Raw genomic sequence first — 24,574 nt, forward strand, 5'->3', positions numbered from 1 at the left:
ATCAAAGACCCAATAGTAGGACATTTACGATCAAAGCAATGGATGAAACTTGGTAAAAGCGAAGGGATCTGGCCGTACCAATCTTACATTTCTAATTCATTTCAAAGAATATTACAACACTGAAGAGGGCCAGAACGTCCCAAATTAAACACACGTTTAAGACCAGTTACAGTTTCAAGATTATAACGCCTCGCAGTACACATTTTAAGGGCGATCATCACCTGGCAGTTTTTGGGCAGTATTAAGGAAAATCATTTAATTAAAACTTAAAAAAAAAAATATAATAGAGCAGTTTTGGCAATTCCTTAACGGGAAATGGCTAATAAAATTCAGATACTTTAAAAAAAAATCAATAATAATACTAATGTGTATAATTAATGATTACTCCGGGTAAAAGGTACCAGATAAATAAAAATTAAAAAAAAAATAATAATACTTGGACTGTTTGATGTAAATTTCTCCTTAGATATTAAGTACAGTATTCCAGAAAAGTGGCCCCTCGAAAATAGGAGAGAAACGCCATTTAATATGCATTTGTCGATTTCTACTGGCGAAATGCCCCGGGCTTTAAGGCGTTGGGTGTGATGAGAATGCTAGCGCACTTGCGATGATCCTCTGGGGAGGGGATAAGCTTAATTAAACTCCTCCCACGAGGAGGTAGAGACACACACTGGGTATCTCTTCCTCTTGCGCTACACAAAGGGGAGTCGTGCACCACCGTTAAAGCTCAGTTTTAGGATTCCTCTAATGTAGTCAAACTAATGGCAGCTGGGGGGGGTGTTTGGGATGCTTTAAGACTGGTGATACATTGAAACATTTCATGAAAGGAGTCTGTAAATATAAGACCTTTTATCCTGATTTGATGATTCTCTGCACCTTTGCTGTTTCACATGCACGGCACGGCACTCCGCGAAAAACCTGGATGCAACCGAGATAAAACGTACAGAGAAAACACATTTCTCCTCCCCGTGCTGCGTTCGCTGTAACAGAATAAAATAAGCGGATGGACGGAAACCACCAGAAACTATGAAAGGTAAGGGTGACGGACACGTTTTTGGTATAATGTAGCTTTATCGTCATCCTCTGAATACCGTTCACCTATCCGTGCTCGCTGCAGGGCGAGAAAATGCGGCCGCTGCAGATGGCTGCGTACAGACGGACGTATAGCACCTCCTGGAGGACAATTAAAGAACTCGCAGCAGTCATTTCCAGCAACGTGACAGATACACACACAGCAACGCTAAAAATAAAGATGCCTCGTCACAAAATGCGATAGAAATGTAGATTTTATATTTTATTCATACTTTAAGATATTCACTAAAAAAAAAAAAAAAAAAGATTGCACTAATCGCCTGACAGTTATTTCATCCGGTTAAAGAGGCAACAAAAAACTTTGTATTTACATTTAAAATCTGTTCAAGTGCAAAACCAATTTGGGAAACATAGCGGGACCATATATTTCATTTCATTTACTTACATTTCCAGTCCCTGATGATAGATAATTTACACAATGTACCCAAAACTTCCGCATTTGTGAGAATCTTGTTAACGGTTTGGCTTTCAGACACGAGCGCAGCCCTGGCCCGCGAAGGGCCTAATGGGTCAGTGTCATGACATGTGAGATGTGATAATAGTTTGCCAGGACAATAAATAACATTTTGGACAGTTCCTTAGAATGACGACCAGCCTTCGCCTTTGGAATTATAGTTTGCGTACTGATTCGATGCTCACGGATGCAGCAGAATTTATACCACCACCACCACCGACCACCTACCGGTCTATTCGTAGCCCTTCCGTCGTACCACCTAATAACCCCCCCACCGGAGCACATATGATAGACGAGAGGAATAAGATTGCTTATCGAGGGATGCGATCAGCTGTCAGTCTGTAAGGGTTTCTATGAAACAGAGAAAATGTGGCACCTCTGAAGAAGATGAGATTCTTTGGCTTGGTCTCTATTTGCCGGAGGGATGGTCGTGGTGCATTTCTGGGGTGTACGTGAGAAGAACAATCATCACCCAGAGGTGCAGAAGCGCCTAAAAAAAACACAATGAAATAACATTTGTAAATCCAGGTAATAACGATTAGAACGTTTAGGATGGTTTTTGCTACAGAGAATCTGTCACATCGTCACATATCCATCTTAGTCGCTTAGTGTGCTTGGATCTGTGAGATTATTCTATACATTTATTCCACCCCTGGGATGGAAGCTGATGTGGGCTGTAGTGAGATGACGGAGGGACCCTCGGGGCAATTTCTAAGGCTAACCGCTTCAGTTTCTACCCAACCGCTATAATGTGTATATATATACCTACCATGTAGATAATAATGAATACCCGAGCGATTGGATATCTTCGGAGGAAAATACCTAATCGGATACTGCAGAAAATAAATTCAGCGTTAGTATGATATTTCTACCAGCATCAGAAAGGGGGATATAAAAAAATATAGAAAATGATGTAATATTAATGATATAAAACAAAACAGAAAGACATGCAGGAAACACTCTGTAAAAACTATTTAGCGTATTTTCTTGGCATAAAATTGCATAAATTACTTCTATAACATGGATTTTGGGTTATTTTGTGCTTGTTTAAAATATGGATCCCTTTCTAAGGATCCTAAAAGACGCAATGACAGCTCATAGTCCGATGTCACTATTATATTTACGTGAAGAGTTTAAAAGACTTGCCTGAATTGATCGATGGTGGTCGCTGCTTTGCGGACCTTTCCATACATTCCAGCTACGTTTGGGTCCGAATCACTGAAAAGGACCGGGACATTCCTCACGCGGGCACCTGGGGAAATAAAACGACGCTTTAGGGCACCGGACGATAGATTCAGTTTAATTTTGAATTTATAACTTATGCGGTCAGCTGTTTATAAAGCGAACTAGAGTATGACATTAGTGTGAAGAAAGACGAAGACCGGTAGGCCACCTCCTTGCTTACCTTCCGCGCTGTCCCCTCCGGGCATATTGATAGAGGCTCCGCTCCCGCTGCTGCCCTTGACACTCTTGAGCTGGCCCTCGAGTCGCTCCAGCTGGTACACCAGCGAGTTCTTCTCGGTGCTCATGTTCTCTAACATGGTTTGCTTCTGGATTAGAGTCTCGGTCAGCTGGTGCAGCCGGTTCTCCAGCTCCGTCTGGCTGCTGCTACTCAAGGCCTTGTTGGTTAGCTGGGAGATAGAGGACACAGGGAAAGACGATAATCAATTGCAGACGATAATCAATGTCCTCACACTGTCCAAGTAGGACCACAAGCTTTAACGCTGCAGTCGAACGATCTTTGCCATCACGTCTGATCATTTTTAACTCTACGTCTTGTTTAACATCCTAACAGCCAGATGCAGAGTTTCAGTCAGTAGGGTGTCCGAGACCCTGTGCAGGTGAGAATATGATTTTACTTTGTTGAACGAAAACACCATTTATTTTTTTAGGTTTTAGTCTCCATCTCCTGAAAGTCCTTACAGATTCCTTTATAAAAGAGATTACTTTAGGATATATATGCTGCAGGAATAGCAGAGCTGTTATTAAACAGGTTAAAGCTCCCACAGCGCCAGATAATGTGCAAGGTCCAGAAACATTTTAAACCCCCCCCCCAAAGCACTTCTAGTCTGCAGTTACCTGATTCCTGAGCTTCTGAATTTCATCCTCCCGGTCTCGGATCCTGCCCTGCAGACTGTTCTTGGTCCTGTAAAGTTCCTCTTGTATGTACTGAAATTCCTGTAAATTAAATTACATTAATGAACAATGTGATAGATGTTTAAAGAATTAACCTTCTATCTCTGGAGATCAGCAATTTGCTGCTGCCGAAGGAACATATGTAAAGATGCTATTGTGTGATGACACTCAATTTGTACTCCGGTGACAGGGATACAGTATCTGACAGTAGATAAGAGCCATTCGATTCCATAAAACTCGCCATAACAGCTCACGGTTTACTTAGTTTGTGTCCTTTTCCTTTACTCAGCATAGTCTCGCCCCTGCATGTTTAAATTCCCTCAATGGATTAACCTCTACCTCTTCTCCCAAAAGGCTGTTCCATGCATCCACCAGGAGACACTTTATTACCTGACAGTTAAGCCTCCGATTTCAGACACGGGATCCTGTCTAGGAATGCCCATTACCTGCTTCTGTCGCTCCAGCTCTGCCTCGATCTCTTGCTTGGATCTCTTCTGCTCAGCAAGTTGATCTTGGAGATCCTGCAGCTGTTCCCTGGCTGTCTCTGCTTCGCTCACTTGCTGGCCTTCCATGTCCTGAAAGCGGATGAATAAACTCAATTGGCGACATCACTAAACATAATCATTGTATGTAATGTGAGAAATAGTTACAAGGGGAAACTATATAACTCCTAATTCTTTAAAAGTTAACTGTGAGCTGAGATAAAAATTCTGTGTGTTCAAGTAAATTTGATAAGGCTAAACAGACTAATCCATAATATGCAAATAAATAGTTAAGTTAGGAGGCAAGAAGCAGTAAGATCTGCCCCGGGCCCCACCTGGAGCTCTGCCTTCAGCTGCTGGATCTGCCCCATGAGCCTCTGGATTTCTTCTCTCTGAAGGTCTCGCTCGTGTCTCATCTCCTCCAGTTCCACCGCACTGGCTGTGTGGCTGTCCAAGCCTTCGATACCCGATCCTTCCTTTAAACTGTTAATTAGTTTCTCCTTTGACTGAGGAAAGACATAATTGTTGTATGTTAGGGACTGGCTTTCTCGACATCATTTTTAAGACCCAAACAGATTCCAGGATCTCCCGATGTAACCAGAGGAAGAAGAATGAATCAGTTATGGAACTATGACCCAGGGAAAGGAGCCGTTACCCAAGGCCCATGTCTGGCAAGCACTTTAAGCCAGCAGCCTGTATGGGCTATAATGTATGGTCGATACCAGCAGTAGCAATACCTAAAAATAATATATGGGACAGTTTGTTAGTTGGGAGTTAATATAAACTTCAGCTGTTCTTAATTGGCTTTGGATAACAGACGGTACTGCCATAGAGAGATTAGCAGAACGAGAATCGGGAATGAGGACGTCTCGTTGTGTATTATCACAGTACTGTTTCAGATACAGAGACTCCATTATTTGAGTCGGTGCCGATACATCCCCCCCCCCTCACCTGCAGAATCCGCGTGGCCTTCTGCTTATAGTCAGCCATTTCTAGCTTCGCCGAGTCCGCTGCCGCCTTGGCTGCTTTCAGCTGCTGCTGCAGATCATCGCTTCTTCTCTTCTCCTCCGTATGCTTTTTCTCCGCTAAAACAATGGCTTCGGCCAGATTCTGGCGCTCCACCTCTATTTTGCTCAGGCGAGCCGCAAACTCATTCTAAAATAAACAGCGTGGATTAATTATGTGTGTCCATGTACTATTATCATCATCCTGAACAGAATTTATACCACCTACTTTTGGTAATCCAGACCAACCACAACAGATGTTTACAGAAATCAACTGAAAATACTTTTTACTTAAATAAAGGACCCAACTCTTCCAAACCAAGAAAAGAAATGAATAACTAGTGGATATTGTGTATAGCAAAGCTTCATATCGTACATTCTATATCAGATCATCTTACCTGCATCTGTTTGTAACTTTCCTGCTCCCGTTTTAGAGCCGCCTCTGCGTCGTGAAGTCTTTCCTGCGCCGTCTGCAAGGCCTGGCTGTGAAGGCTGCTGCCTTCGCTGTGATCCTGTAGTATTCTGGAAAAAGCAAACCAACACGATTCAGAGGACGGGAACTCAGAGGACGGGGACTCAGAGGACGGGGACTCAGAGGACGGGGAGTCAGAGGACGGGGAGTCAGAGGACGGGGACTCAGAGGACAAGTTAAGCACTGCACACAAAGTATACGGCGCCGGAAAGAGACCAAGAACAGGGAGAGCCACAGCAGATCCTGCGCTTCACCAATATTCCTTTATTTAAACATACAAGACCCACTCACCTGGACTTCTCGCTCTGCAGGGTTTCCAAGGTCTCTGTGCGGCTGCTGAGTAATTGATCAGCTTCTTGGAGCCTGATTTTCAGGACCGCCAGCTGGGAATCTTTTGCTGCCATGGCCTCGGTAAGATCCCCCACCTGAGCTCGGAGCTCCCGCGCCACTCTGTCACTTTTCGAATTGTCGCCATTCCATTTGTCCATCCTCGTCCGAGCTTCATTCAACTCTTAATAAACAAAATACCGTATTTGCTCGATTATAAGACGACCCCCCACCAAAATCTGAATATTAATTTATGAAAAAAAAAGAAAAAGCCTGAATATAAGACGACCCTATAGGAAAAAAGTTTTACCAGTAAATGTTAATTCATGTAAACTATGTGAACATTTTTTTTTTTAATAAAAGCTATGATTGAGAAAAATATTTTGTTTATATTTCCTTTTTTTTCAACCTGCCCCCCCGTTATGCACATCTGCCCCCAGGCTTGCCACTCTGCCCCAGAAATGCCTTTTACCCCCTATATGCCACTGTGCCCCATGATATGCCTTTTAACCCTCTAAATGCCACTGTGCCCCATGATATGCCTTTTAACCCTCTAAATGCCACTGTGCCCTATGATATGCCTTTTAACCCTCTAAATGCCACTGTGCCCCATGATATGCCTTTTAACCCTCTATATGCCACTGTGCCCCATGATATGCCTTTTGACCCCCTATGCGCCACTCTGCCTCCAGAATTGCTTTATACCCCTATATGCCACTCTGGCATTTAGGGAGGCAGAGTGGCATATAGAGGGTTAAAAGGCATTTCAGGAGGCAGAGTGGCATTAAGGAGGTTAAAAGGCATTTCATAGAGCACTCTGCCTCCAGAAATACCTTATGCCCCCCATTTAACACTCCCTCCCTCTCCCTCCTCCAAACTTATCGGAGCTTCTGAGTCCCCGGTGCTTAGTCCAGGTAGCGTGTAGAGCTCTACGCGATTCGCATAGACAACTTCCGCTGCAGCCGAGAGGAGGTGCGGTTGGCATCGGGGGTTGTCTGCGTCCATTGCGCAGACCTTCCCCGGCTGTCAGAGTTCCTCGGCCGCCCCGATGCGGGGAACTCTGATCTCTGACAGCCGGGCAAATAAGGTAATAGAAGACGTTTGTAAAAAAGGAGCTATGTATCCTTAACACCTCTGGCCAGCACTGGCCTCCAAGCTCTCGATTACGGGTAGCTAAATGTGCTTAGACAACATAAATTGAGTTTCTTGGGAGCCTGTGAAGTTCTAAAGCAGATGATCAGAAGTTTGCTTACCTTCCTGCGCTTCTTTAGACCTCTGTATCAAAGACGCCATTTCTTGGTTCAGAGACTGCACTTCATTTCTCAGAAGCTGGTTCTCCAGTCGAAGATTTGACAGCTCGTGGGATTTTTGGTCTCCACTTGCTGAATGGTTTAAGTTGGTTTCACCTTCAGAGCCTTTACTTTCTTTTGCCGCGTTCTCCTGAGAACTTGACGCAGAGGCCGACTCGTGGGGTATACTTGAGGGAACTAAGAAAACAGAAGAGGAGATATTTATATAAATCAACGAATGCAAGCAAGGGAAGGCAGACAAAAGCAAACAAAGCAGAATAATAAGCACTTGATTCAGATAAGGCATTCTTGCTTTGAGGTTAATGCCTATGATCCAAGAGGGATGCATTAGCATCCATAATGCCTGGGAACATCACAGAAAACAAGGTAATCTGCGAACAGAAATTGTGCATTGTGGGGGGTAAACTCATGGACTCCAGAAATGGATCAAGTAACAAAGAAGAAAACAGGAATAAGTCTTGAAATATTATCTAAAATAACCTTTTAATTACAAACCTGCCAGAAAGAGGTTCATTTTTCTGCTCTACAAAGAGAAAACATTAATAAGGTATATTCATTTGACCTTCCAAACAGGTAATAAAGCGACCTTCAGCAGATATTGGTACTTCCAGGAGTCAAACATTACTGTTGCAGAATAGAAAACTAAAAGCTAACAACTTTTTTTTATTTAAAATCCATAAAATTGTGCAACTAAAGGATCTGTTTATCTTCCTCTCCTCTGCTCCTAGCAAACGTTCTTTAACCGTTCTTGGTTGATATCTGTTCTGCATGGAACAGGAGATGGAAAATGTTTTACTCCAAGCACTAAATGTAAATACAGAGGATTTATGCTGTTTTCTTTTAAGATGTCAACTTCGATGACATTTTTTTTTGTTTTTTTTTTTACCTTCAGAGGTTGTGGCCGCAGGTTCAGACATTTTCAGGGTACCAGATCCTACAGGGGTAGCGAGAGGGACACCCTCCTTAATAATTTCCTTCTTAGGAGTCAGACCGCCGTTGTGTATTTTGTCGGAACTGTTCAGGAAGTCAAAGAGCAGCTCGTCATCTGGCTCGGATTTTTTCCTCCTCACAAACTGGCTGGTAGCCCTGTGCGACGAGAGGTTGGCAGAGGCATTTTGGGATGAGTCCGTGGATGTCCGGGGCCCCGTTTTAACGTTTGCCGTGCCGGCTAACACGGTTGCCTTCTGATGTTTAATGTTTTCAGCGGCTGAAGAAATGAAAGCGGACTTTCCGCGCGATTGGAATTTCTCGGAGCTTTCCTCCTTTTCTGGGTAATGGCTGGGGTATTCGGAAGTCTTAGTCCCCATTAATTCTGCTTCTTTACTCTTGCTTAAAGCTGTAGCCGCTCCTTGATCTACCAAGTTCAGGAGATCCTCAGCCCGCCCAGCTAGATCCGTAAACCAAGACATGACGAAGGATTTTCAAGGATTTTAAGTTGTCTAAACGGTCACATGCCCTGGAGAAGAGAAGAAACGGGAATGTTATTCAAGAAAGATCTGAGCATTAAAACACTCTGAATAATAAAAAAAACACCAGAGGTTTTTTATTAGACAGCTCCACGTTCGCACATTAGCTAACAAGGTGAAAATGATGACAGGTACAGCTCATCATCCAATCCTCCGGGACATTAAATCATGCTTTTAATGTAAAATTGATCTTGATCCATACATTTTGCTAGCAAGAATGCAAATATACATAATATATACACACGTGTACAGTGTCTTTCATGATAAAAATAGACTTTGATGATACTAATAATAATAATAATAGAAATAATCATAATAATAATCTCAATATAAATAATATGGTTGATGATATCAATAATAGTAAAAACAATAATACTACTAGTAATAATAATAATAGTCACAATATAAATAATAAGGTTGACTATATAATAGTAAATACAATAATAGTAATAAGAATCACAATATAAATAATAAGGTTGATAATAATAGCAAAAACAATAACAATTCTAACAAATATTAAAAAATAAAAGCAATAATACTAATAATAATGAAGATAACAACAGTAATAACACTAATGACAGTGGCAGTGTGCCAGTCGGGTGATTGACAGCTCAGGGAGTCCAGGCATGCGCAGGGGGGAAGGGGGGCCTAGACCCACATACCCAGTATTGACAGACGGTAACCAGTGTTGCTACAGGGACCGGGTGTAGGGAGCTTCGGTTACGGTCTCTCCTCGGTTTCCAACTCCATCCCCCTCCGGAGACGTGGACCCGGAACTGCTGGCAATGACAGGACCCCAAACAGGCTGTCCGCGACACTGCCTGACAGGAGCGCACTGCTACCATGGGAACCGAGCAGGCGCAGGCCAAACGACCATAGAGAGGAGAATGACAGGAAGGAGGAGACTAGCCCTTCTAGCCAAAGTCTCCAACAACAGAAAACAGAGGCCTGCGTGCTGCAGAGTAACCATGGAAACGCAAGTCATGTGGCTGTCGTAGTCTGGTTCTACAGAGCAAGTGCTGTTAGGTGCAGGTTCTATGGGAGGGCAGAGTGAGAACAGGACCCCCCCCCCCCCCCGGTACAGACATTATTTTGTGTTATGTTAAAAATCAAATAATAAACTGAGATCCTTTAAAATAAAAAAAATCATAATCAGGTGCCACAGAAATTGTATATTCAGCCAACGTTTCGACTCAACGTAGACTCTTCATCAATACAATATAGAAAAAGCTTGAGCCACTAAGACAATGGGCCAATTTTAGGCCAGGGTCAGTTTTTGCAACTCTCCATGGCCAGTGGGTTAAATAACCCCCAAGGAGTAACACGGAAAAGGGGTTAATCTTATATTGTGAATGCATAGCGCCAGCAGATGCCATAGCGATGTTACGGGGCAAATTATCAATAACATTAAAACTGACAATAAAAACATCTGAGAAGGAATTCCGGGTGAATTCCGCAGAAAGGAAGAGAAGTTTTGGGATAAGCAGAAAAATAAGGGGAGCGTCAGGTAGTTTAATTTAGGAAAATGTCCAATGGACGGTGAACATGTATCGGCCTACCCTTGTGTCCACTACTACTTAGCGGCGACCAAACTCAGGGATAAAAATTACCGGATGGACATAGAGTTTGGGTAGAAGGACGATGAAGGTTCCCACATAGCTAACAGGGGTAATAAGACCCTCACTGCTGGGATGGGGGGCTGCAACCGACTGGGAGTTAGAATCGGATAAGCAGGTTTGCCACAGACACCATGAAAACCAGGACTTCAGGAATAATAATTATTAATGTTGAATATTGTTAGGGATATACACAAAATGCTGACAGTATTATCGTAGGACCACAATATTACCATGATAGTCAATCGACTATTATTTATTGTAAAAACAAAATACAAAATATCTATATTACCCGTGCAGTGCAAACCAAGAAATTTCCAATCCACTCAGCAGTAACACAAATATCACTATCTCTTTGTATCAGTGTTACTAATACCTCAATTTAAATAATTTAATAATGTCTAAAGAGTATTAGTGACATTTTTAATAGATGCAAATAATGTCAAACTTCATCTACAGGTAAAAAGACCTTTTCCATCATTGTCATTATCACGGGTTATAAGCTGCAGTCTCACAAGGCATCGTATGCAATAGCGTCATATACAATAATGCCATATACTATAATGTCATATACTATAATGCCATATACTATAATGTCATATACAATAATGCCACATACTATAATGTCATATACTATAATGTCATATACAATAATGCCATATACTATAATGTCATATACAATAATGCCATATACTATAATGTCATATACTATAATGCTATATACAATGATGCCATATACAATAATGGCATATACTATAATGTCATATACAATAATGCCATATACTATAATGTCATATACTATAATGCCATATACTATAATGTCATATACTATAATGCCATATACAATAATGCCATATACTATAATGTCATATACAATAATGCCATATACTATAATGTCATATACTATAATGCCATATACAATGATGCCATATACAATAATGCCATATACTATAATGTCATATACAATAATGCCATATACTATAATGTCATATACTATAATGCCATATACTATAATGTCATATACTATAATGCCATATACAATAATGCCATATACTATAATGTCACATACAATAATGCCATATACTATAATGTCATATACAATAATGCCATATACTATAATGTCATATACTATAATGTCATATACAATAATGCCATATACTATAATGTCATATACTATAATGTCATATACAATAATGCCATATACTATAATGTCATATACTATAATGTCATATACAATAATGCCATATACTATAATGTCATATACTATAATGCCATATACTATAATGTCATATACTATTTCCCAGAAGAAGGGAATTCTATATAGAAGGAGACAAAATTCACCTCTATTCAGAATAATAAAACCATTATATTCACCACCACTTGTTGCTGTGGCCCAACTGGTCCTTAGATATCAATCCAGATTCAGTGGAAAAATTAAGTGGAAAGAATTATAACTTTCTTAAAGTTATATATATGTGTTAGATACGTTCTAAGAAATAACTTTTTCATGTACATCTGGAATTTGTCCTTGATCACACATATCTCTAGAAGTAAAAGATTTTTCAAATAATAGTCATAAAAGGTGTTTTTTTCAAATTTTCACCATGTTTTATTTATTGTTTTTATAGTAAATAAGATGATATGATCAAAATAATGGTATCTGAAAAAAACCCCATCTTATCCTGAAAAACCCCCAATATATAACGTGTGTGGGCACACTAAACGGGTGGGGAGAAAATTACAGCTGAACACAAGCACCACAAAAGTGTTAAAACAACCTCGGGCACAAAAAGAAAAAATAAGCCCGGTCCTTAAGGGGTTAATATTATATTTGTTTTTTTGTTATTATTATAATATTTTATTTATTATTAGACTGTAAGCTGGTTTGACCCAGGCCCTCTTCACCTCTTGTTTGTGTAAAATTGTCAAATTGTTATGTTATATACTACTTGTTATGTCCTGTCTACCCATTGTACAGCGCTACGGAATATGGTGGTGCTATATAAAGCAATGCATGTTAATAATAGTATTATTATATTTGTTTCTCTTTCGGGAACAGGGAGGCCACTTTCTCCTCAAATACTCCATTGTGAGTCATGGTCACGAGACAAGAGCAATGTGATCCAGGGATAGGGCTGGTTGAGCAGGGGATTGGCTGAGAGAGCTGTCACTCATACCCTGTCCCGGCTGCATGCCTGTGTCGGGTATTGGCTGCCTGAGCTGCCTGTCACTCCGGGCTCCTCCCCTTATGTGTTTTGCTACATACCGGCCGCAGTCTGGGCAGAGTCCACGCAGATCACAGACAGGAAACCACAGCCGGCATCTGACAGGTCAGGTAATGAAGGGATCTGATTACTGGGGATCTGGTAATAAAGGGATCTGATAATAAAGGGATCTGATTACTAGGGATCGGGCTATAAACAGATCTTATAACAGGATCGGGATATGAAGAGATCTGATAGCTGAGGTTTGGTAATACAGGGATCTGATAACAGTTTATGTATTCTGTATAATTGGGTTTCTGATGATTACTGGAGATCTGATGATTACTGGAGATCTGGTGATACAGAGATCTGATAAGTGGAAGTCCAGTAATATAAGGAAGTATTGACTTGGGATCAGGTAATACAGGGATCTGGCAACTGGGGACCTGGTAGTACATGGATCTGGTGATAAAGATATATGAGAAATGGAGAGCTGGTGATACAGAGATCTGCCATCCTGGGGAACTGGTTTCACAGAGATCTGATGTGCATCGGAAGGTCTTGGGATCCTCTAGCGTAGGGTCTCATAATTAAGAGATCCGCAAGTCCAGGGATCAGCTGTACAGGGACCCTTTCAAGATCCATTAACATTGAACTAGCTTGGAGGTCCACGAGATCATATAATCAAGATGAAGGGGCAGGGGGGGCTGCATGACACTCCGTAAATCACAGCACTCTTTGAGGGTGTTGATCTGTCACAGAGATTCTACAGCCTGATTTCTCTTAGAAGATCTCTGGTGATCTTGGATCTAGTGGATCGCTTGGTTGGGCAGTCCCTGTGGTAGTTTTTGCTTGGCCAGTCCAATGGATAAAGCTTCTAATCTTCTTGTCCCAGTACATTTTAGTCGTTTCCCTCTCTGGTCCCCCCGGGTTCTTCCTGTTCTTCATACCTGTCCCTGTGGATTGCTCTGGATCCCTGTGGATCCTGGTCCTGATCTCGCTGCTAAACCAAGTGCGGCTGTTTGCCGTGAAGATTATTGTAGACCCCCAACTGTCTGCTTCTTTCAGGGATACATTCAACTTTACTTACTTTATTTCGCAACATTGTTATTATAACCCAACAAAGTGAATCTTCCGGATCTGCCACATAATCTGTACGGACCACGTAACCTGCCCGTATACCAGCTGCCGTCAGACCTCAAACCTTAATCAGTCGTTGGTCTCGTCTTAGATTCAGGAGCCGTATGTCTATCCCATGCATGTTTAATACCCTCACTGTATTACCCTCTACCACCTCTGCTGGGAAGCTCTTCCATTTATCTACCACCCTCAAAGTAAAACCTTCTTATAATACATCTAAGCCCCTGACCCTTTGGTTTAAGGATCTGGCCCCTTGTCCTGAGATCCTTCCCTTTTATACGTTGTTTAAACCCTTCACGTATTTTAAAGGGAAAAGGTACAGGATCCCAGCAGAGATATTCATCGTGACCCATCCGGGATCTCTCTTCCCGTGGTGACGATTCAGCGTGACCGAGGCGGGTCAGAGGGAGGATCTTCTTACATCTTGTTTATTGCTTCTTGCCTCTGGGTGTTTTTTTTTTCTGGATACTGATTAAAGACTCAAAAGTCATGTGATCTGACAGTCATCTATAGGGTTAATGGCTGCAGATTAACACCTGCACTGCAGGATAGCCTGCCCGCTCGAGCTGACTATGGCCTAGCGGACTACTGTGGGTGAACTGCTGACGGGCTTTAATGAATGTGCTGAGTCCCGTGAGAATGGGCCGGAGGGGCCGCGCTAGGCTGGCAGCAGTTTATTGATCCAGATATCGCTGCGGACTGAAACCGTAATCAGACGTTGGTCTCGTCTTAGATTCAGGAGCCGTATGTCTATCCCATGCATGTTTAATACCCTCGCTGTATTACCCCCTACCACTTCTGCTGGGAGGCTGTTCCACTTGTCTGCCACCCTCTCAATAAAGCACAACTTCCTTACGTAACATCTGCTTTTAATTCCTTTTATTTACCTTCTAAAGTTAAACTCAGGAGACACCCAGCTGTCTACTAAACGGGACTGTCTCTTTGCGAGAGAGAGAGAGCCTTCTCTTGAAACTATTCGTAATGAATAAAGCTGAAGAAAGACGACATTTGTTTTGCAAACGTACGTTTTGGAGCACCTTGTCCCGGAGATCCTGCGGCTTTCCCGTAAAGCACGTTTATTGCATCATCAATCCAAAATCTCACATTAAAGGTTTCCTCAGAAATCACAGAGCGGTTTTTTTGAAACTTTCAGGCTTTTCTTGCAGGTTTTCGGTTCCATTTCATAACCACTTCAAGAAAACTACAATGACCTGAAATCCTAATATTTACATCATAAACAAACATCATTCTATCTTTCTTTGTTACGTTTATTTGCTGCGGGTCACTTGCTCCTCGCATTTGATCTCTACTTTGACTCCCTGACCCGTATTGTAATTTCTTTAATACCCCCAAAAAACTTGCGCCGTGGGGTGGATTTACTAAGAGGGGGAAGCTTCTGTGTTTATAATTTTCATTCCGTACAGCGGTGTTTTCCCCCTTTTTAGTAAATAGCGCGTGGGATTATACAGACTTCTTCCGTGTACTTCCCGTGAACTTGTACATGTTATCAGTCCGTGCCAGAGGGTCATGTGACACATCGCTAAATATTTGCCTGTACTCCCCGGCATGCTAATGAGCGGCGGATTTCTGCTGATCGGTTTCCTGGTGTCGACACATTTTGCTGCGACTTGTAGTTATAGACTAGCGATCTATCCATTTCTTTAACCCTTGTGTGCCACGTGCCCCCTCAATACCTGCTCGTTGCGGTGTCATGTTTCAAGCACCAATAACATTTTCCCATTGAAGGTGTCGCCATCATAATCTTTATTTGTACCCTCACTTAGTATTATTATTATTACATTATATATTCAAATAAATAAATTATTATTATTATTATGATTATTATATGATATATTCAAATAAAGTATTATTATTATATGATATATTCAAATAAATAAAGTATTTTTATTATTACAATTATTATTATGATTATATGATATATTCAAATAAAGTATTATTATTATTAAATGATATATTCAAATAAATAAAGTATTATTATTATTATGATTATATGATATATTCAAATAAAGTATTATTATTATATGATATATTCGAATAAAGTATTATTATTATATGATATATTCAAATAAAGTATTATTATTATTATATGAGATATATGTTGTAATAAAACAAATATAATGGTATTATTATTAACGGCAATCATTTTATTTGTAATATTATTATTATTATTAATGAAAATATGATATATTATTTATTAATAAATTAAGTTTATTATTATAATGTGCAAACTACTGCTTTATCCTCTGTTATTTCAGTAAAAGTAGCTTTGTGATTCGGTGACGGGTACGGCATTTTAAATGTATAATAAGTGTTTTTCTCCGCAGGTTCGTTGGGTTGGAGGAGAATGCTTCTACCGGTGACCGCGGTGCTCGGGGTCCTCCTGGTCGCCAGCGCTTTGCCCATCGATGACCCAGAAGACAGCGGCAAGCACTGGGTGTTACTTGTGGCCGGATCCAGAGGATGGTATAACTACAGACATCAGGTATTAACCCATATGCTGCCGCCCTAGGTCCGGCCAGCAAGACCCCCAGCACTGCAGAACTTTCCATCCACAACTCTCAGCCAGCCCGAGGACCCCCTAACATAGATTTAGCCTTATAATCAGGTTCTAATGTCCAACGGCACCTTCCGTGATGTTATATCTGCCGAGAGGCATCTAATATCAGCGGGGCAGATCTCAGTTAAGGAGGGGAATTCAGAATAACAAGCTGGGGCAGAATCAGAGAAGAAACATATGCAAATATCCACTTCCAGGAAACGGAACGTGGTGATGCGTACAGAACGTGGTGCTATATCAAACAATAAATAGGAATAACAATAATAATAATAATAATAATAATAATAGTTTCTCTTTGAACTTCCCGCAAACTACGATGTCCTCGGCGTTCCTGTCTCCCCGAAATCCCATCGGTATCCGTGGTTACGTAAATACCCTGCATAAAAGTCAATAAAAATTTTTTAAAAAAAACGAGACACGAAAAATATCTCAAATATATTTAATCTCAATATGTAGTGGAGGTGGAATCAGGGGATTGATCCTAATAATAATAATAGTAATTAGTAATTATTATTTAAATAATAATAATTATTATTCATACTAATAATACATATTTAAATTATTATTATTATTCATGCTAATAACACATATTTAAATAATAATTATTATTATTCATAGTAATAATAAATATTCAAATTATTATTCATAGTGATGCATATTTAAATAATAATATAAATTATAATAATATGTTTGATCCCAATAATTAGGCAACAAATAGTGCAAAACTATTTATTTACACCATAACACGCGATGCCAACGTTTCGACCTTAGTGAGGTCTTCATCAGGACAAAACGATTGACCCAATGAAGGCACTCACTGGAACGGCTGCGGTCTGTTTGCGTAAGCGTGAACGTGAGTGGACGGGACCCCCGAAACCCCGGGGGGTGCGGCAGACAGCGCCTTGTGTAGTCTTCAGAAACACAACCAGTGAGGAGTTAAGCAATCGGTGGCACGGCGGCCCAAACAAACATTGCCGGAGCCGGTGAGGGCACTTAAAGGTGCGCATGAAGTGCTAAGGGCCAATTTATTTAAAAGTCAAGGGTATCGCTGTTTGATGAGCCCTGCGGAGCGACCTTTACATTACGGAGTTTGTTCTGCAATCAAACACTTGATTTTTTCCAATTAAAAAGCATCTCCAGGGCTCTTACTCATCTATGAAATCCCTTAAACACACAAAGGGTTTTTGCCCCAGTCACGGGGTGAAGGGGCAGATCTGGAGCCGACTCCTTCCTTTTCTTTCCCCGCTGTGATAGTGTGAAAGACTCCCGGTTGGTGTTATGGTTAATATCCCTGCTTGAATACAGGTTACTCAATTAAGCATATAACACATTTGATGAGTCAATATCTGTTCATTTGGAAAGTGTTTGCTGCCGGCAGATCGGCCCCCATTCGGCCCCCATCTAGTCTGCCGTTTCTCCTGCTGTAAAGACTCAAACCTTCATCGTCTTAGATTCAGATTATTAATCGATCCGGCTACTAAACCCCCCCTCCGCCACCCCAGCCTTTCCAGGGAAGAGTTTCTGTTGCGTTCATCTTGAATATCGTGATGAGGCGTCCTCGTCAGTCATGTGTTCGAGTGGAAAACGCTGATTTTTGGTGTTTTCTCTTTTTCTTACGTCAGGAAGTATATAATTTCTGCAGGCGTCGGCGGAATAAACCTCCTGACTGCCACATTTTATAGTGATTTTTGTTTGTTTGATAAGCAGCCGTGTGACGGTGACTGCCGGGGGCTGCCGGTGACTGAGCCGGGGGTGTAAGGAAGTGATACCGGTCCAAGAATAGGAAGTCAGCGCATGACATGTGTTAGTAGCAGCGACCAACAACGCAATTCAACTTTCTACGGAGTCCTCAACTCAGCGTCTGGGATTAGCTGGAATGGGGGGAGGTTTTACTTTACTGAGAGGGGGGTAGATCAGTGGAACGGCCTCCCAGCAGAAGTGGTAGAGGGTAATACAGCGAGGGGGTTAAACATGCATGGGATAGACATACGGCTCCTGAATCTAAGACGAGACCAACGACTGATTAAGGTTTGAGTCTTCAGGTATCTGGAGCCCGGGTGTTCAGGTAGGGGGTCCGCGCGGGGATCTCCGCATTGCATAGTTTAGTGAATCCGTCCCGTTCTCTCTCCGCAGGCCGACGTGTGTCACGCCTACCAGATCGTCAAGAGGAACGGCATTCCGGATGAACAGATCGTCGTTATGATGTACGATGACATCGCGAACGACACCGAGTAAGTATGACACGGCAAAGGAAAAGTCTCTGGCACAAGGAATGACGATCCTAAGCAACGAATCCCGCGTCCGATTCCTGCAAATTCTCTGAATTTCTCCTTAAATTTGTCTTAATAAATATAGAATTTTTTTTATTTTGTTTAATATTTGAGAATTTATATATATCTGTATTTTTTAACAGGTACAGATTAGTTTCAAGATTTTCTAAGCATTTTCAGTTGAATTTATTTATTTGCATTTAATGTAACTTAGTTTCAGGAGCCGTATGCCTATCCCATGCATGTTTAACTCCCCTCGCTGTATTAGCCTCTACCACCTCTGCTGGGAGGCTGTTCTGCTTATCTACCACCCTCTTATTATTGGATCTTCCTGTAATATATTCTAGAAATCCAACCAAAGGCGTTATCATTAACCGCCCCAACGGGACTAACGTGTATGAAGGCGTCCTGAAGGACTACACCGGGGAGGTAGGTCGCACAGTAACTCTCCACCCCACAGCGGGTGGCAGTTTATGGAGCGCGCTGGGCTTTCTGTACTCATTGTTTCCTCGGCTTTCAGGACGTGACCCCCGAAAACTTCCTCGCTGTTCTAAAAGGAGACGCCGAAGCGGTGAAAGGAACAGGATCAGGAAAAGTCATTAATAGGTAGGTCGCCCCCCCACCCCCCCGGGGGGGGTTTAATTTTCTTCCCCAAAAGAGTATTATGGAGTCGCCGATGTGGCCGAGAATGTTATAGACTCCTGGGATTTGGCAACCTGCTCTGTCTCTTACAGCGGCCCCGATGACCACGTGTTTGTGTACTTCACGGACCACGGAGCCGAGGGATTGCTGGCCTTCCCCGATGACGATGTAAGTGGATTTCTAACCCCCCCCCCGGGATTGAGGGTTAAACTCCAGAAATTCTATCACCCAAAGGATGAAAAAAATAACCACCACCTGCAGAAAAACAGAAGCAAAACTCTAGCGGTTTTGACCGTGACCCTAAACGATATTTTTTTCCCTTTATTAACTTTCCGTTTATTAACTTTTTTTTTTGTTCTCTGATTCACAAAAACGAAAGGAAAGCAGCTACAAGATAAAACGGGGGGTTTTGGGAGTCTTTTACCAAAAGATTAAAGAGACGCAGCTTCTGGCCCGTGCTGTTACTGCATCGTCGTCAAATAATTTATCGATCGTTATTATTGGTCGCCAAAGATTTAACGTTTCTCCTTTCCGGTTTATTTCCAGCTTTACGCCAAAAATCTGTCTGAAACCATTCAGTATATGTACGAGAATAAAAAGTACAGAAAGGTAAGAAATCTTTACGGGGGACCTCAGCGCCTACAAACGGGCCTTTGAAAGCTTCTCACACTCTTGCTCACACTCTCTCCCCAATCCTGCATGCTGAATCAGTCTACACGGGGATAAGATGGCACTGGCAAGGTGTTTGGGGGATAAGATGGCCCTGGCAAGCTGTTTGGAGGGATAAGATGGCTCTGCAAGCTGTTTGGGGGGATAAGATGGCTCTGCAAGCTGTTTGGGGGATAAGATGGCTCTGCAAGCTGTTTGGGGGGATAAGATGGCCCTGGCAAGCTGTTTGGGGGGATAAGATGGCACTGGCAAGCTGTTTGGGGGGATAAGATGGCACTGGCAAGCTGTTTGGGAGGATAAGATGGCTCTGCAAGCTGTTTGGGGGATAAGATGGCCCTGGCAAGCTGGGGGGAATAAGATGGCTCTGCAAGCTGTTTGGGGGGATAAGATGGCCCTGGCAAGCTGTTTGGGGGGATAAGATGGCACTGGCAAGCTGTTTGGGGGGATAAGATGGCACTGGCAAGCTGTTTGGGAGGATAAGATGGCTCTGCAAGCTGTTTGGGGGATAAGATGGCCCTGGCAAGCTGTTTGGGGGGATAAGATGGCTCTGCAAGCTGTTTGGGGTATAGGATGGCTCTGGCAAGGTGTTTGCGGGACAAAAATGAGACAGATCAGCTGTTTGGGGATGTTGGCTGCCCTAACATCTGCTGTAATATGCAGTGAGATAAGGTTTAAGTAGCGTGTCGTAGAACGATGACATCATACCGGTTCCAGAGTTGTTTTGGGTGAAATAACAAATCTTTCTTTTTCCCTTGGCAGATGGTGTTTTACATCGAGGCCTGTGAATCCGGTTCTATGATGGAGCACCTTCCCAACAGCATTGACGGTGAGCGAGGGGCAGAACATGGGGTATTATCCGAGGCACGGCTCACATCTTGCCGCACCCTGAGCAGAACTGCCCCGGCTACTTAAAGTCATCTCAGACAAACTGTAAAAAAAATCCTTATGTCTTCCTCTCGGCGACATGCGCGAGCGGAATACAACTGCACTTATCCCAGGTGCTTCCAGACTGCAGCGATGGGGCCGTCCCCAGACGCATCTCCCCAGCCTTGCTTCCCGCTCTGCTGGAATATGTTACTCTGAGGTCATTATTCTGCACAGTTGTCATTGTATGATGTCATCAGATTTAGCTTTAAAGAATGCAACCGATCCCCGGGACCTTAACAAGCCTGAAAAACAGCTGTTGGGAGACTATCATTCCTATGACTCAGAGTAATGGGTGTTACAGTGCAGCCGTGGCTAATGATTTATATAATCGTAACGTATGTAACTTTTACTGACCGCAGATTGCAGAACAGAAACCCCTGCGCGGGTCTCATGTGACGGTCTACTCATTACCGCGATGAGAGAGCGCTCGTCACATGAATGTCACAACATTCAGAGTGCACCCTGGGCTCCCGTGCCGCTCCGGTCGCGGAATATTCTTCCGGAAATTAAGGGGGAAAAAAGCTAATTTTACAATTTTTTGGGAAAAGTGAGGGTGACGCGTTTCTTTTTTTGTTCAGTTTACGCGACCACAGCGGCCAATCCCCACGAGTCGTCCTACGCCTGTTACTTTGACAAGGAGCGGGACACGTACCTGGGGGACCTGTACAGCGTCAGCTGGATGGAAGACTCCGACGTGGTGAGTTGGACGGCCGTATCGGGGGCAGAAAGGGACTTTATCGCTAGGCGGAGGGCAGGCGTCCCTAGGGGTGCACCCATTAGGGCCCGACGCTCTCTTGGTGTCCTCCCCTTCCTGCTCAATAACACGTTACCGATATTATAATATATATCGCGGCTCGGGGTTTTAACTTTTTGGATGTTTCATCTTTTTTTGGCGCTGTTTACAGGAGGATCTGACCAAAGAAACTCTTCACAAGCAGTTTAAGCTGGTGAAGAAACACACAAACTCCAGCCACGTCATGCAGTACGGCAACAAGGTTCGTCCCGCAGACCCTCGCCCCGATTTAGTGTTTTTTAAATGAAATTAAAAAAAGAAAAAAAATCTGGTAATTCTAAAAACATCTCCGGCCAACGGGTCCGTCTGAGTGATCGTAGGACTTTTTTTAGAAGCTCAGCCAAACCCCATCCCTTTACATCTCACAGTGAGTTCTTACATTGATTGCCACCGCTGGTAATTAACATCCATTATTTTTTAAGGACTAATAACCAATTGGATCCCTCTGAATGTTATTGGTTATTCCCTCTGCCAATCGATTCTGAGTTCAGCTTCCGGTTACCGGATCCCTTGGAGTCGGGATCCTAGGGATCTACCTGTTGTGTTATTTGGGTCGTTATTCTGTTTTTTTCCCCCCCAGACTCTCTCCATGATGAAGGTGAAGCAGTTCCAGGGAAGCAACAAAAACATTTCCCCCCCGATGAAGATGGAGCCCCCCGTGGGAAATCTCGACCTGACCCCGAGCCCCGAGGTGCCCATGGCCATCCTGAAGAGAAAACTCATGGCCGCCAACAACGTTCTGGAGGCCAGGAAAATCGTGTCGGAGATCAGATCTCTCCAAGAGGTAAGTTCATGGGGCAGACGTTTCTTCTCTGGGTGCGTTTGGGGTCTTTTTATTGCCCCCCCGGGGTAAAGTAAATCATTCTTTTACTTTCTTCATTCAGGCCAAGGAATTGATCCAAGAATCTATGAAGAAGATCGTGAACCTGGTAACGGACGCCAACGAGCTGAGCGAGGATCTCCTGAACGATCAGGTCCCACTCAAGGACCACGACTGCTACATCGGTGCCGCCGAACACTTCAAACACCGGTGCTTTAACTGGCACTCCCCGCTGGTATGACATATGGCCCTTTTTCGGCCCCCGTCTAGTTTCTCCTGCTGTAAAGACTCAAACCTTAATCAGTCGCTGGTCTCGTCTTAGATTCAGGAGCCGTATGTCTATCCCATGCATGTTTAATACCCTCACTGTATTACCCTCTACCACTTCTGCTGGGAGGCTGCTCCACTTATCTACCACCCTCTCAGTAAAGCAAAAAACCCATAGATACCTAAGATTGTTCGATTTAGGGTTGTTTTCCGCTATTTGCCAGCACAGTCACTGGTGGGATATACAAGCGATGCCGGTTTGCTTGCTGCCGCTGTTATATGTTGATAATTGAAACGACGTTTGACTCTCTCCCTGCAGTATGAATACGCCATGAGGCAGCTCTACGTTTTGGCCAATCTGTGTGAAGCTGGATACCCGTTGGAAAGGTAACCGATCATCCGATCCGCGGCGGTGGGATTTAGGACGGCCGCCCATTATTCTGGTTTTTTCCCCCTTTTTAATAGGAAAACATTTACAACATATCTGCCCCCTCCTCCCGGGTTACCTTTTGTTTTTTTACATTAAGTTTATAATATTGACGGCCCCATAATGGCCCCAACGGTCTCCTCATTACTTTATTATTTTTTTTTTTTGACTTGCAGAATCCAGGGGTCCATGGATAAGGTCTGCCGGGGCTGGTACTGATAGGGAGACCGTCCTCCCGGACCACCGATCGAGTGCGGACCCTCACCGGCTGCTGCTAAAATCATCACAGACATAACCCTTCAAGTACACGGCATGCAAGGGGTTAAAAACAACCAGTCCTAAATTAATTTTAAGTTCTTTTACAGGGGCTGGGACCACTGAACCGGCGTAAACCAAAGCGGGGGGCTATTGGGAATACACTATAGTCAGCTGGTGATTGTAAAGACCCCCATCTGCCTCCTGTCCTCTGACCATTCAACTACCCGCATTACTGACATTTAACCCTTTAAGTCCAGTGTTGGTCAGCAATGAAGTGCCCACCTCTATGGCACTCAAAGAGTTAAAGCCTTACTTCTCTACGGGGCACTTACATTTTGATTATTTTTGTTGATAGTTTTTAGACAGAATGAGCTTCTTTCTTATTTTAATGTTTTTTTTAAAAAAAAATTCTTTATTAGCTACTCTTTTTTTTCCTTTGAGATTTTGGAAGCTGCGATCGGAACTTTTTTTTTTTTCTTTTCATGAGTTTTTACCGTTTTTAAATTATTAGAGTGATTTTTAAACCCGAGTTGATTGGTTAACGGCCGTCGCCTCCGGGCATTAAATTGTTTAGTTATGAAATTTTCCGTTTAACCCTTTGTGTGTGCACATGGGCAGGCGTCAGCCCGGTAACGAGCCAAGATCAATGTCTCTCATAGGCTGAATGTATTAACCCCTTTTGGATCTGGAATGTCCAAGGGGTTTATATTAAACTAAATGTTTTAAAGTTGCCCAGAATTCTTTTCTCTGCTTATTTGGGATGGAATTTACCAAATCCTGTGCTGCAGCTTCTTGTTGAAAAGTAATTAAAATGTTTGTCCAAAAAAATGGATTCTTTTTTTTGTAAGTCATGAATGCCTCAGAGGTCTCTTCTTTAGATGACCAACAGCCTGTCAGGATCTGGGGTTGTGCGGCCACATACCAGGGCCCTGACATAGCAGCGGATGTTATCCAGAACTAAACTTGGCTGGATGTGGAAATCCAAACAAAACTTGGGTCCTGCAAGCACCCTGGAGCAGGCATGAGACATAACACTAGAATCATGCGCAGGATCGGAGTTACAGAAGCTAAGCAGAGTAACAGCAAAACACAGCAAGGAACAGGGAGACCGAGCAAGGAACATAACCAGACAAGACATACATGATACAGGGCACAACAAAGGACAAGGAACAAGGCAAGGAACACAGGGGATGGAGTGAGGAGCCGGAATCCTCAGATGA

General features: G+C 42.8%; 4 protein-coding genes across 5 annotated transcripts in view; 3 read left to right on the top strand and 1 right to left on the bottom strand.

Annotated features, from left to right (window-relative positions):
* GON7 (GON7 subunit of KEOPS complex) overlaps window positions 1-24,574 on the top strand; it is a 118,842-nt gene that overhangs the window by 80,139 nt on the left and 14,129 nt on the right. The window lies entirely within an intron of this gene.
* On the bottom strand, window positions 1,004-9,673 carry GOLGA5 (golgin A5). The gene is made up of 13 exons (XM_053474743.1): window positions 9,406-9,673; window positions 8,164-8,733; window positions 7,221-7,454; window positions 5,932-6,151; window positions 5,567-5,690; window positions 5,116-5,319; window positions 4,500-4,670; window positions 4,129-4,257; window positions 3,626-3,724; window positions 2,952-3,177; window positions 2,693-2,798; window positions 2,316-2,379; window positions 1,004-2,036 (listed from the first exon to the last, which is right to left on the bottom strand). Exons 2-13 carry the CDS (start codon window positions 8,684-8,686, stop codon window positions 1,956-1,958), a joined length of 2,181 nt encoding a protein of 726 aa, XP_053330718.1. The 5' UTR covers window positions 8,687-8,733; window positions 9,406-9,673; the 3' UTR covers window positions 1,004-1,955.
* On the top strand, window positions 12,586-23,529 carry LGMN (legumain). Of its 2 annotated transcripts, none has more exons than XM_053474727.1 (14): window positions 12,586-12,689; window positions 16,049-16,206; window positions 18,415-18,512; window positions 18,899-18,980; window positions 19,072-19,157; window positions 19,286-19,361; window positions 19,740-19,802; window positions 20,622-20,688; window positions 21,368-21,486; window positions 21,695-21,784; window positions 22,163-22,366; window positions 22,467-22,637; window positions 22,989-23,056; window positions 23,273-23,529. In XM_053474727.1, the coding sequence occupies exons 1-14, from the start codon at window positions 12,608-12,610 to the stop codon at window positions 23,313-23,315; spliced, it is 1,407 nt and encodes a 468-aa protein (XP_053330702.1). In that variant the 5' UTR covers window positions 12,586-12,607; the 3' UTR covers window positions 23,316-23,529. The 2 variants fall into 2 exon arrangements, with proteins under 2 accessions (XP_053330702.1, XP_053330704.1); XM_053474729.1 differs by having other exon boundaries at window positions 12,618-12,694.
* NDUFB1 (NADH:ubiquinone oxidoreductase subunit B1) overlaps window positions 22,399-24,574 on the top strand; it is a 69,461-nt gene continuing 67,285 nt past the window's right edge. Inside the window, exon 1 of the mRNA XM_053474742.1 lies at window positions 22,399-22,402. The gene's annotated coding sequence lies outside the window, so the exon portion shown is untranslated. The remainder of the gene's footprint in view (window positions 22,403-24,574) is intronic.

This window comes from Spea bombifrons, chromosome 9 (assembly GCF_027358695.1).
Source record: "Spea bombifrons isolate aSpeBom1 chromosome 9, aSpeBom1.2.pri, whole genome shotgun sequence".
In the NCBI taxonomy this organism is placed as follows: domain Eukaryota; kingdom Metazoa; phylum Chordata; class Amphibia; order Anura; family Pelobatidae; genus Spea; species Spea bombifrons.

Bases quoted from the DNA above. Each gene is read 5' to 3' on its own strand.
- LGMN (XM_053474727.1), top strand. From the start codon at position 12,608: ATGTGTTTTGCTACATACCGGCCGCAGTCTGGGCAGAGTCCACGCAGA. The intron at 21,785-22,162 runs GTTCGTCCCGCA...TTTCCCCCCCAG, and splicing joins TCATGCAGTACGGCAACAAG to ACTCTCTCCATGATGAAGGT. The intron at 22,638-22,988 runs GTATGACATATG...CTCTCCCTGCAG, and splicing joins TTAACTGGCACTCCCCGCTG to TATGAATACGCCATGAGGCA.
- GOLGA5 (XM_053474743.1), bottom strand. From the start codon at position 8,686: ATGTCTTGGTTTACGGATCTAGCTGGGCGGGCTGAGGATCTCCTGAAC. The intron at 6,152-7,220 runs GTAAGCAAACTT...TTGTTTATTAAG, and splicing joins GTCTAAAGAAGCGCAGGAAG to AGTTGAATGAAGCTCGGACG. The intron at 2,037-2,315 runs GTAGGTATATAT...TGTTTTTTTTAG, and splicing joins TATTCATTATTATCTACATG to GCGCTTCTGCACCTCTGGGT.